Source organism: Podarcis vaucheri, assembly GCF_965113315.1.
Source record: "Podarcis vaucheri genome assembly, chromosome: 12".
NCBI lineage: Eukaryota > Metazoa > Chordata > Lepidosauria > Squamata > Lacertidae > Podarcis > Podarcis vaucheri.
The window spans coordinates 16290281-16304102 of NC_138750.1; the positions used below are offsets into that span (position 1 = coordinate 16290281).

Here is a 13822-nt window from a genome sequence, read left to right on the forward strand (position 1 = left end):
CACTTAACACCAGTAAAGCTCAGCTATATTCACAACTCACTAGCCCTATTTTGCTGGAGAGGCTGAGGATCTCAGGGGTCATATTTGCCTGTGGTGGGCATATGAAAGAGTAGAGAACTTTAGGGCTTAATTTTTTTATATCACTGGATACGTTATCAGCCAAACACTCATTCCTGACTTAGCTCTCCTCTCCATTGAAAAAAAACTGCATTCAGTAAAGCATTGTATAAGGAACAGATCTCATATATGTTAATGGCAGCAAGATTATTATATGGTAGGAAGTGGAGGACACAAATGGTACCAACAACAAATGGATGGATTGACAAATGCTGGGCTTTTGCTTTAGTGGCCAAAATGACCCATTTCATAAGGACAAAAGAAAAAAGAGTCAAGGTAGTTCTGAGGGGGGGAATAGAAGCCATTTATTGATCACTGCAAGCTAAAAATTGTTACTTCCACAACTAAGGGAAATTTCAGGTTATGCTGAATGGCCTATTTTGCTATTCTTCAACTTCCTCTTATTATTCAATACCTTAATAATGGTTCATGAATTCTTGATGCCTTCAGCAATGGGGAACTCTTGAGTTTTATCACTGTGCAACTGCACTCACTACATACATAACATTGCCCTCCGCCCCTGCCCAGACAGAAAACGAATCAGAACTTGGAAGAGTGAAAGGAGCCTCACAAATTGGCTAATAGAGAAATGAAAAGCCCTAGGATTTAAAAGGGAGACATAACTTTTCTATAAATCATCTGAATTGCATGCAATTTATTGGAGACCGGCAGCTTCTAATATTCTATGAACTCTTTCTGAAAGTACAAATAAGATGTGACATGAAGACTTTTGGGAGTGTGTGAATTTCCAACTTCTCTCAAGCACTTCTGCAATGATTCATAGCTCCAAAGGACTCCGGGTATCATGCTGTTTAGTCTTATATTCTTCCAGGCTGAGAAATGCAGTTGAACACTTGTTAGCAGCATGGGAGACCTCCAGGCTGAAAGTGGCAGGGAGATTCAAGTCTATTGAGCTATCTATTAAGAACTGTCACAGCAGATTGCTACAAAGTTTTGCCTGTAATTGCAGTGCATGCTTAAGGTCAGATGTGTTCAGAACTGTATGGAGAAACTTCCAAGGAGGTACCACGGAAAAGTTAGAACTCTAGAGGAATAGCAAATTGTGCACATCAATGCAACCTGTGCAGATTTACTTACTCCGTGTGGATTGACTGAATCACCATACTAATTGAGGTTTTTGGTGGGAAGGAGTGGTGAATATGAGCTGAAGGGGGTGAAGAAATGCAGGATGGCTACATTTTGCAGTGACAACATATATGGGTACTGTAGGACGACAGAAGCTTGCCACAATCTCTGATTAGTTATGCATTGAAATCTGCCTCCTATTATGCTTCCTGATAATGGAGAGGCTTATAAGAGCACTTTCACTGCCATCAAGCCATTACATAGAAAGTAGCTCTCATTCCCCTGCGTACATCACATTTTGTCTATAGAAAAGAGGCACTTCCTATGAACCGTTTCTTATACCCAATAAAAGCTTGGTGCTGGCTACCTGTGTGCTACTGGGCTTGATTAAAGGTGTTGGTAATAGTTTATAGGGGGACGCGGGTGGCGCTGTGGGTTAAACCACAGAGCCTAGGACTTGCCGATCAGAAGGTCATGACGGGGTGAGCTCCCATTGCTCGGTCCCTGCTCCTGCCAACCTAGCAGTTCGAAAGCACGTCAAAGTGCAAGTAGATAAATAGGTACCGCTCTGGCGGGAAGGTAAACGGCGTTTCCGTGTGCTGCTCTGTTTTGCCAGAAGCGGCTTAGTCATGCTGGCCACATGACCTGGAAGCTGTACGCCGGCTCCCTCGGCCAATAAAGCAAGATGAGCGCTGCAACCCCAGAGTCGGTCACGACTGGACCTAATGGTCAGGGGTCCCTTTACCTTTACCTTTACTAGTTTATAAACCCCAAACATCTGAAGGAGCACATACTCCAGTGCCAGCCAATTCAATTCTTAAGATTGTCGGGTAAGTGGGTGGGCTTTGCTTGTGGTCACTGCCAGGATTCATGGAGCTGGGAAGTTCAGAAAGGTCCATGTGGTGGGACCTCAGCTTTGGAATTATCCCCCCCCCCCCCGAGGTGTGTCTGTCTTTCACATTGCTGCTTTTCAGACATCAACCAAATATATTTTTATTTACCCAGGGTTTTACAGTTTGATACTGTGATAAGGAGGGGTTCAATCCACAGCAGCAATGCATGACTTGATGTTTTAGTGATTTATTATTTAATTTCTTAGCTTGGATGTGCATATATAGATATATGCTATATTTTGCTTTGGTGCTTGTTGTATATCATCCATTGCTCCTTTAGAGAAAGGGCAGTTCACAAGCACCCTAAATAAATACTCTAAATAAAAGCCAGGTGCCACAGATGTCAGTGGCTAATGGCATATTTACAGTGATGCTTAAATCCATTTCCCCCCATTTCCTACATACATTATTCAGTAATCACATAGGCTGGAATATACATTCATTTTTAAAATAGCTCTCCTTCACTTCTGATTCTGAGCTGACAGCATTCACACATGCAGTGGGAGAGAGGTTGAAAGACACTTTTAGTGCCATGTATGAAAATAGGCTACTGCATATGTAAATCTTCTATTAGATGATGAACTTGTACTAATATGTCTGGCATAGGATGAACTCATTGTACTGCTTTGGTTCCGAGCATAAGGAATCTGCCTTGGCAAATTGCAAGTGTATGGAGGATATGCATTAAAGAAAGCTACCCTTTCTCATTAATCTTGAAAGAGCTTTCATTTGGCTCTTTTTATAAACGTGTCAGAATGAGCATAAAAGTGAAGATGCCTTCTGTCAAGATACTATCATGCTGAGAACTTTGGGTAAATGCAAGGATTTGCCTGTCTGCTCACAAGACCAGCCAATGCCATCATGTAGGAGTCAATCAGCTTTTAATGCTAAACTTAATGACACGGTTTTAAAACATGGTATACAAATCTATACTCTCAGCCCCTTTTTAATAGCCTATGCCTGTGCATTTTTGGCTAGGTTGCAAAACTTCCCAAATGTATCTGTGGTTTTAGAGTGACATTGAATGCAATTCACCACCATTAATTCTATTTCAGCAAAGGAGTTTTGCCACTGCTTGCTGCACCGTAAGTCAGGTTTGATGGTTTGGGGTACAATACAGAGTTAGGGAAGTCTCTGCTTTGCAGAGCAAAACAAATACAAATTGTAAAGGCCTGCCTATATGTATTTATGCAACCTTTCGCCTGCTCATTTTGCACACACATGGATATGATACCCTTAATGTTACACCCCATTCTGTATGAATATGATACAATAACACCAGTTTAAAGTTGGAATCAGCACAACATCTTTGCCCTGTCGGCATCTGCTTTGGAAGTGTTTTTAAAATGTTTTTGATGTATTGTCACTTCTTTTCTTTTTTTTTGCCACCCTGGGCAGCTTTGAGATATAAATTTAATAACCAAACCAACCAACAGCACATGTGGTACAGAGAAAGGCATCAGCCAGACTGAAGTTGTGTCAATATCATGGAATTAGTGTGCATGTGGGTCACACAGATCCATTCCTTTCTGTGTCTGCATTTGTATACATTTGTCTATACAAAAGCACTTTACATTTCTTTTGTGTCTGATACTTATACACTGACATTTCCCACTGGGTAGTGTTTGTGGGAAGTTACCACATGGTTGTGTGTTGTCCCTTTCTTCTCAATCACTAGTTTCACACTCTCAGTTACCCTCCATTAACTTTTCCCTTACGGGGCATGCACACAAGTATTTCCTTGTTGACAGTCTGGGGGTGCGATGCAGGGTTGGGGAAATAGCTGCTGAGCAAAACAAAAAAACAAACAAACATGTGAGGAGACATGTGGAAGCTACACTATGACCAGCATAGATCTCTCATGTTCCTCAATTTGGAAACAATGACCAGATAATATCCACACATTTGAACAAACAGAGTTCAACCGTGTATTTATGGCAGTAAAATTAATGGGGGAGGGGACCTTTTGCCAAGAAAGGGAAGAAATGGTACTCAAAAAGGAAACATTTATGGGAAATGCAACATGCTTGATTCATATATATGAATTGTCTCCTTCTCCAGAGGCAAAGAAATTTGAGACAATATCCTTCAGAATCATCACAAGTGCTGTCTTCTTTGTCCATGCAGAAGGTGATACACCAAAATGCACTGGGCATTTTGCATTTCCTGTAAATGTTTCCACTTTGAACATTCTTTCAAGGCCTTGTCTCCTTCTAGGGTCTTTCAGCTCTCTTGGTGCTGCCACCTCCTTTTTCTTCTCAGAAAATCTGTTATAAACACTGCAGTGCGTTAAATGGGGATGAATGAATATTCCAATCACAGTTTCATTCAGTTTCTCCTTTCTCCCAACCTAAATTCAGTTCTCCACACTTTTTCCAGCTATTTGCATTATAAAAAAGTCCTCATGAAAATTCATCAGCATTTTATTAATCATTTCTCCAAATATAAACATTTTTGTACGCAGTTTTACACATTTCTGCAAGCAATTTATGCAAATATCATGCATTTTGGCATGCTGTTTTAAAAAATGTATGGCGAGGGTTGCACTCTATCCCCTAATATATGCTAACACATTGTTTGGTTGAAGAACTGCATCACAAATTTGGGGAAAGTATAAATTTAGAAAGATAAGTGTGACTGGTTCACATGTGCGTTCAAAATGTGTGGATAAAGTAGCTTCCCATTAAAATTCAAACAAAATAAAATTTATCCCCATCCCTAGTTACAAAGAACAAGCTTTGAAGTCAGTCATACGTGCAATTATCCAAACTCCAAATATTATGCTCATTGGCTTTGAGGAATAGAAAACTGTTATGCATTACACATGCCTGCTTGAAATTCAAAGAATTGGTGTCTTAAGAAGTGTATACGTTTGACAAGAGGAGGCATGCCCAGTTTCACTGAAGTCTAACGGTTACATTCTGCCATCAATTATGTATGCGCAAATCGTACTGACTTCAGCAAGGCTTATGCATGTGTCACTAAGCACAGGAATGCAGCCTTCTGCATTACTTAAAAACACTATTTGACATGATCAAAGAAATCTGAAAACGCAACTGGATTTCTGCTATGGAACTGGTTCATGCACAGAGGAATATGAAAGCAATGCTGATTGGGAGAAAAACATCAACAACCAACTTTTCCAGATAGGAAGAGGAACATCCTGCTGTTTTCTATGAGCGGACTGTCACCAAGTCATATAACTCATTCCTTATTGTTTCCTTCTAAGCTAGCTAGATCCAAAGGAGCTTTGGATGTGGAATACAGCACTCCCAGAGGCAGATTCAAATTTAAAGTAAAGCAGACAGAATAAATAGTGAAGATGTCACCACTCATGATGTTTTTTGCCTAGCGTTATATTTTCCTCTCAAACAGAAAGTGACATCCTTTGCTTTTTGAATATCAAAAACTCCAAAAATATATCAAACAAATGTGTTGCCGAATGGTCTACATTTATTACTGCTCTGATTGTGTATTCTAAATATAGAAAAACTAAGGAGCTTTCAGCTTGGCCTACAAGAAAAACTAAATTCAGTGAGCAGATCATATTATGGAAATACATTATCCATGTAACGGCTAATAATAATTGCTCCCTCCCTAGTGGCTTTTCTCTACAGAAGAAAATATATTGTTGCGCACCATCCCAATCTTTGAGTGAAGCAAGATTCCAGGGGATCCAGGTGCTTACCCAGGGTTTGGGTTTCCTTTGAGAATGAGGCACAGCGGAGACTGTGGTGTCTTTATGATATATGGTTTATTTACACATACAGTGGTACCTCAGTTTAAAAACAGACCTGCTTATGAATGATTCAGTTGATGAACTCCACAAAACTGGAAGTAGTGTCCCGGTTTGCGAACTTTACCTCGGTCTAAGAATGGAAACCAAACAGTGGAAGGGCACCGGCAGTGGGACACCACACTAGGGAAAGTGTGCCTCGGTTTAAGAACGGTTTCGGTTTAAGAACGGACTTCCAGAACGGATTAAGTTTGTAAACCAAGGTACCACTGTATATACAACCTGAGCCTATGATGGAGAGGTTAACAGCATTAACACCCCAAAGGGTATTGTTTCTCCCATAGCCACAGCCTTGGATTCAAACAGATATAAAATATTGTTCTGTCTCTCTGTTTTCTCCCAGATTACTGCTTCACATCTAGGTCCCATGGCTGCAAAACTGTACTCCAAATGCTGGCTTTGTCTGTTGAGGCTCTTGCACTGAGCCCCTTAATCCCCCATCACATCACCAGGAACCTAGTTTGACTATTTCCAGGAATAAGAAGACTTGATTAGCTTTTACAACTTGCTCCAGGGATTAGAAGGGTCTGGCATATAGCTTAACACCCCAAACTCACAACAATAAAGACCCACAGGGTGGTGGGGGGGGAGCAATTTCACAGAGGTAATGCTTAATTGTTAAACTTCAAGAGGAGAAAGGTTTAAACAGCCCCTTCCCCTGTGTGCAATCATGGCCTCCTTAGCTATATGTTGTTTTGTTTTTTAAAGCCAGTGAAACACTGAATTGGAGTGAGACACTGAACTGGATTGGTTATTCGTATGAAGGGGGAATCACATGATTACTGGTGCCATTGCTGGTGTTGGACATGCTGTGTGGGACTGCCTTCAGTCATATTACTATAGTCATCCTCAGTGAAGAAGCCTGCATGCAATCAATGTGGACATCTAAGTGAGGCCATTCCTCCCTTCAGTAACTGTGTGATGCCTCCTTAATGCAACTAACATATAGATTCAGAGATGAGAGAATGATTTCACTGTTTTAAGAATATTTTAACTGTAACTGTTTTAGATGCTTTCAACTATAACTGTTTTGTGAATGTTTTCACTGTTTTTAGATTTTTAAATTAGATTTTAGATTTGATAAAGGTGTGTTTGCCATCTTCGGGTCCTTCAGTAGGAAAGGCAGGATATAAGTTCAATAAATAATAATAATGAAAGTGCATAACTTAGTTGAACTTAATTCTCATTTAAATTAATGGAATGTAAGTCATGACTAGCTTTTCCCATTGATTTCAATAGGAGCTAAGTCAGCTATACTAGCTGCAATCCTATATACCTTTTCTGAAAACAAGTCCAGCAGAAACTTAGTGGGGCTTACTTCTGAGTAGATCCAACCCACTATGCGAAGCTTTGCCCACAAACACCTCACACTGCACAACTGTTTAGTCCTGCTTAACTCCAAAGAACCTGGATGGGAGCTTAATTTCACAGTCACTTAAAGTCCCCTCCCCCCAAAATATCCACTATTATACATTCAGTTTCAGCCACCCATGGAGAAAGAAAGCACAACAAACATCTATACTGAATTATTATGGTTCAAGCTGCAGGGCTTAATCACCATATTAGGGGTGTGTTGTTTTTTAAACTCTCCTTACAAAGCAACCGCTTAATGAAAGTAGCAAATGTAGCATAATATGTGTCTGGTGGCAAATGAAGGAAAGCTGTAGACACATGTTCACTTTAATTGACGCTTATCAACAAAAGCCCTTGTAGTGGTTTCAAGATGTTAATCAATGTACCTATTTTGAAATCTTGGTTTCCTTCTCCCCATTCTTCTTATTTATGCATGGAATGTATATCTACCAGAGAAATGTTGAAAATGCAATGTACAGCTTCTATTCTGTGCATGCTTACTGAGGATTAAGAATAACAGCCTAACTCCACATAAGAGTTCATAGATGCATTCTTTTTAATGATAATAATAACACCACCACCACCAACAATAATAATAATAATAATAATATAAAATTTAGTTACCATTTGATAGCTACAACAGAGCCCTGCCACCCTATCTACTTTTAGGCTTCAAACTAGAAATGTGCATGGCTAGGAGGGCACTGATGTTAGAATTCCTGCTCCATGATTACAGTCATGGGATTTTTGTCTATCACATGACGGTGTATGCTTTGACTCCACAGAGTGGGAAGTGACAGAGACAGGATGTTTGTGTTACTGTGTTCCGTGAAGTGGGACTATTGTCCTTTGTTCTTTCTCTTTGCTGTCTGATGCTAGAGAGAGAGGGAGTCATGTTGCAGTGCTCTGTGTATGTTTATATGTAAATAAAGTAGATTAGCCAAAATGCTGAGTTGCTGAGGTCTGTTATGCAAGCTGTGAAGACTCTGCGGATCCCTAAGTGTACCAGATCCCTAAGTGTGTTGGCATCAGTCACTGTGATGTTCGGGCTGAAGAAAGCTTTTGAAGCTCCTGAACGAACGACCAGAAGGGAGAGAACATGCCAGTTGGGCATGTGTCTCTGCCAGGGTCCTACTCGAGTATAGGACGAGCTCCTGACAACTGGATGCAGGGAAACCCTACCATTAGGCAAAATGAGGCATCTGCCTCATGTGGCCGGTGCTGGGGGGCAACAGCTGCAACTCCTAGCTGTTCTTCCTGAATGCCCCTCCCCACCATTCCTCTCTGTTGTGACATTGCCTTTTATGTAGTGAAAGATGCTCTCCTTTCAGTAACGTTGAATTAAAATTTGGTTGCCAGTTCAGCTGGCTACTGTACATGGAATGGTAGAGGAACATGTGTCTCCTTCCCTTCCCCTGATCGAGAGCAGAGGGGTCAATTGTAGGGTGTGCCTTTGAAAGCAGATTCTCTGCAGGGAAGCCACTTGCAAAGGAGCAACCTGAAAGTGTGATGGCTCCACAGCTGGTGCACACAGGCATCAATACTGTTTGAGGTCCCCGTTCAGGGATGGAGTGCCAGGAAGGAGGGAGTACCAGGTGGTTGTGGGCTTCTACCTTCTCCCAGGAAGACACAGTCAAGTTGGTCTGAGCCTCTATATGGGGTTTTCCCAAACACTGCCTGCTTTTCCTTCCTCCCTGATGCCCCACCCCCAGAGCCTTGGGTCCTTATGGGCCATGCATCCTGACCAACAGCAATCCATGGATGTCTCTACCCAACTTGGCCAATGCCAAAATCCCTGTGAATAGGTCCAATTTTAAGCTAGGGGCATGGACCTGGAGCGAATCTGGTGCACAGCCATATTGGATGGGGTTATAGGAAGACTGTATAGATGTCCCGTTGTGGCCCATTGTAATGCTCTCATGAACCCATGTGTATTCCTGCAGATCAGTAGGAGGCGAGGCAGGTAGGTGGTACATTTATGAGACTCTTTCATGGAAGAATGTTGTGACACCATCCTGAAACTTGCTCTCACTCAGCAGAAAGATCAAGCCTACATTTCTCACTGAAATTTCTCCTCCACTCTGATAGCAGCATTTTCACTGGGAGTCTGGCATCGTTTAACATTACATGTTGATCCAATGGGTCTCGGCTTCCCTATAAATGTGGCCAAGATCACGGGCTAGGGTGATATCTTTATAGCTGTTATTTTATGTGAACTAGTAACCAGTTTTAGAAAACCCAGTAAACATTTTTACTACCAGAGAGAGAGAGAGAGAGAGAGAGAGAGACTATGTTTCACAGAGCAACATTAAGCCAGCTTCCTTGAGGATTAAAGTTCCAGAATAAAAACCTTCTAACCCTATTCATGTCTAATATGTTCTTACTCTTTATGAATGGTAACTGGAGTGTGTGAAAAGCAATTGGAACAAGCCCATTAAATTAGAAAGTCTGCCTAGCAGGCATAAACAAACTAGTTTATTGAAAATTAAACAGACATATAGATCATTTCTTTGCTGTAAGGGACAAAGAACACTTTTACAATAGCTCCAAACAAATATACTGCACAGATTCTTCTCCCCGCTCCCCAACTAGCTTTAGTGATAGAATGAAACAATTCTGCTCCATTGTACAGATAGTACAAAAAAATAGCTTGTTCATTCACTCAACCTGCGCTGAAATTCACATTTTTGAAAAAGTTGTATTTTAATAACAAGTTGCGCCACTTTCACTGTTTATATGACAACACATCAGTACTTTTTTTTGTCACTGAAATCCCTGAGAGGATCTCTGTATTTTTTATCTCTTTTCTGTTCTTGAAAAGCTTATACACTAAAAGCCCAAAGCAAATCTTGCAATCAGGGACATTGACAGAAAGGGCTGACACATCTTTTATATTCTGCTTCCAATACTTTTTAGAAACCTAGAAGCTTGTTCTCAAAAGCCATGCAAAAATCAATGAATGTTTCAGTCTGTGACTTACATCTGCATAATACACATCATTTGCAATATGCATCACCACATGACAAAAACCTGCTTCTACTTGGTTGACAGTTTTGCAGGCTTACCCACCAAAAAGCAAAGCAAGCTAAAAGGGACTGCCAGAATTGAGGAGCTGCTGGGTGATCCATGGTTTATCTCTGCTTTTTGATCTCCTACCAGTGCAACCCCTACCATGCCTACTCAGAGTGAGTCCTACTGAATTCATTGGGGCTTTCTCCCAGGTAAATGGCACTACAATTGCAGCACTATATTGCTATCCCTGTCCTAACCTGCCAGCTGCATGCGTGCACCAGCTGAAGTAGATTCTGGCTTATGAATGCAAAGACTAAGATTTGTAGCCTATGTATCCGAAGTACAGTTGGGAAAAGGCTGAAGCTCAGTGGCAGAGCATCTGCTTTGGAAGTAGACTGTCCCAGTTTCAATTCCTGGCACCTCCAGGAATGTCTCCTATTTGAAGTCAAGGAAGAAGCCTCTGCTAGTCAGGTAATACTGAGCAAGGTGAAACAATAAAGCAGCTTGCTATGCTCAGATGAAGTGAATTACATCAGTAATAATAATATACTAATCACTTATGTGCAGATGAAGTAAATTTTAGGTGCATTATAGAAAGTACTGCATTCACCAGTGCTTGAATTAGCATTAGCTTGGGATGTAATATTTTCATTAGCTCAAACTCTATTAAATTATCTTGTGGTGATGAATATAACAGTAAATAGAAAAACATCTTAATCTGTGCTACTTTCATAAATGGGTTGGGAATGACCCTCATAAACTAACTTGAAATCCTCTTTTCGGAAATGATTTTTAACCTCACTTGCAAACAGATGAGTACATCCTATGTATCTATTCAGACTGTGTGAATTATGAACATGTGAAAATAACTTTCTGCCATACCATAGCTCCATAAATACATAATCCCTAAATAGATTACTGCTGACTAGAAACATTCCATCACTATGTAAAAAATGAACACAAAAGAATTCCTAATAACCATAGCAGTTAAAACACCTAATAACTTTTAATGGAATTAGATAGCATGGCATGTAGCTTGCAGAAAGTAATTTGATGACATGAATCAAGGTTTGGATATAAAACATTTATCAACAGATAAAACCTACTAAACTAAACTAAAGGAACTGAGTACATATTTATCCCCTTTAATTTTACTTTATTTAGCAGCTCTAAAGATAAACAAACTCTTCATTTGCAAACATGCAAAGTACAGCTACTATGACAACAATAAAACTAGTAGATTACCGTATTTTTCGCTCTATAACACGCACCCGACCATAACACGCATGTAGTTTTTAGAGGAGGAAAATCCGTAGGCATGCCACCCGTAGGCATTCCCTCCATAACACGCACAGACATTTCCTCTTACTTTTTAGGAGGAAAAAAGTGAGTGTTATGGTGCAAAAAATACGGTATATCTGAGAGTTCAAGGTCAAAAACAAGTCCTGCATGGAACAAAGAGACACCTTAAAATTAGAAATGTCAAATAAGTTAATATTATTAGAAATACGAATTTGGAGAACTGCTAAATAGGTGATATAATGAAATTCAGTTAGAGGGGATTCGAGGAAGTCAGTTATCAATGTAATGAAATTAGGATTTGGAAGTAATAATTCTGTTTTTCTTTGTTTTTGTGTATTGTAATGTTTTTCTTTTCTCTTGTATCTTTTTTATGTGATAAGTGTGAAAACCAAAATTCTTTTTTTTTTGAAAATTTTTTTAAATAAAATTAAAAATGTGACCTGATGTACAGCTGCTACAAAAAGTAAGAAATACACATCTGGCTCTGTTCTCCCCCATCATAACATCTGGTAGAATTTACCTGCATCCTATTGTGTTTTCAGGCCCCATTCCCATCTTCCTCAGAGGAAAACTCATGGGAGGTGGAGACAACTTTTGGGGAAGTTGCTGTTCTCAGCTCTCAGACCCAAACTGGAGAATGTATTATGTAGTGCCATCTTCCTCAGACTCAAGACAATGCTCTTAATAATGCCCCATCACTTCCATGCTGCAGGAACCAATGACTGCGCCACCATTCTGCTGAATCAACAGTTCTATACAGCACAGAAGGAAATGCTCTAGTCAGAATCTTAAGACACTCCTCTGTCCAGGAAATGGATGTGACTCCACCTTTCCTGATGGCACCTTGTTTGTAAGTGCCTGTGCCAAAGACCAGTCACCACCTCAACCTCAACCCTTGCTGGGACCGGACACCTATGCCTGGCATTATACTGCCTCCCCTTTTTATCACTGAGAACGAGGGGGGGAGAAAACATCAGCACACAGTTACATTCTAAACACTATGGAGGAGCTGGGAATTACGATGTGCAGCCGCAGTTTTATTTATTTTATATATACCCCTTAATCATCAAAACCTCTAAGCAGTTATCAGAGGCATTCATGCATTTGGCAGCATCCAGGCATTTAGCGACATGGCTAGGTTGTCCCAAGTAGTTCAGACAACTGCTATAAGAGAAATTGGCAGATATCCAGCTCTAAGACACATGGAGGCATCCATTTGCTATCACCACTAGCTTGCCTTTAAAAGAACACAATTTAACAGCTTAACCCCGAGCCCAAGAAAGGGGAAGAAAGGGATAAGGTGGGTTGTGTGAGATGAACAATGGAAGGAAAAATACAATAAATTTTGATGAACATTAAGAGGGGGGAGAAGGGGGGTGGCAAGAGTAGTATTACTCATATCCAAAGTAAGTACACCTAAAATAGAGAAAGAATATCAAAGTATTCAGATGACTGTCTACTTACTAAGCAGTTGGCAATAGAGGACTTGTAAACTTCTCTTCATGGTATCATCTGCTCCAGGTTGTCCTGCAGTTTATTCATGATTCTGTCTAGGAGATGATGAAGAAGGACAGGATATGAATAAGTTTGTTTGTTTGTTGTTTGCTTTTGTGTTTGTTTGTTAAGGAGCTATCCTGGTCTATGTGGCCTCTGTGGCCTTCCAAGCAGCTAAAAAAACATAATCAGAAATTGTCGAAATAGGTTGCAGAGTCCCTGTGTCGTACTTGGTTGACCAAGTTGCCAACTGTGAGTTTTTTAAAAATAAGGTATGTGAATTAAAACGAAGCAGACAACTGAGTATTTCTGCTGCTGGGTCTCTTTATTATACAGATTGGGAGCCATTCATCAAGCGTGTTGATTGTGAGATGGGTGCTCCTCATGCATGCACATTTTTTGGCAATGCTGGTATAAAAATGCCAGCCCACATCTGCAAGACCACATATCCCCCACCCCAGCACGATTTTCATAACCATCTGTCTGATGTTTCTTACAGAGAATTAGTATCACCACTCCTCCCACCCACCCAGTAATTTTAGTAGTTGGCATGCACCCAACCAATTCATAATGATCTCTGAGCAGTTCCAGGAGGCACCCAAGAAATATATAACAAAGGTTATAGGTGACTGTTGTGTTCAGATCCTTATCACCAAAACACATGGATCCAAAGAAGCATTACATTAGTTTCATGAAGCCACGGGGGTTTTAAGACTTATTTTTATTGGGGGAAAACCTGCTTCTGAAACCAAGGGAAATTAGAAAAACA

General features: G+C 40.4%; 1 protein-coding gene across 3 annotated transcripts in view; it reads right to left on the reverse strand.

Moving 5' to 3' along the window:
• TMEM108 (transmembrane protein 108) overlaps nucleotides 1-13822 on the reverse strand; it is a 183430-nt gene that overhangs the window by 85134 nt on the left and 84474 nt on the right. For 2 of the 3 annotated variants that reach the window (XM_082193052.1, XM_082193048.1), the window contains exon 3: nucleotides 13024-13109. In XM_082193052.1, coding sequence (XP_082049178.1) covers nucleotides 13024-13063 — 40 coding nt within the window. In that variant the 5' untranslated portion in view covers nucleotides 13064-13109. The remainder of the gene's footprint in view (nucleotides 1-13023; nucleotides 13110-13822) is intronic. The other variant, XM_082193049.1, reaches the window with a different exon arrangement.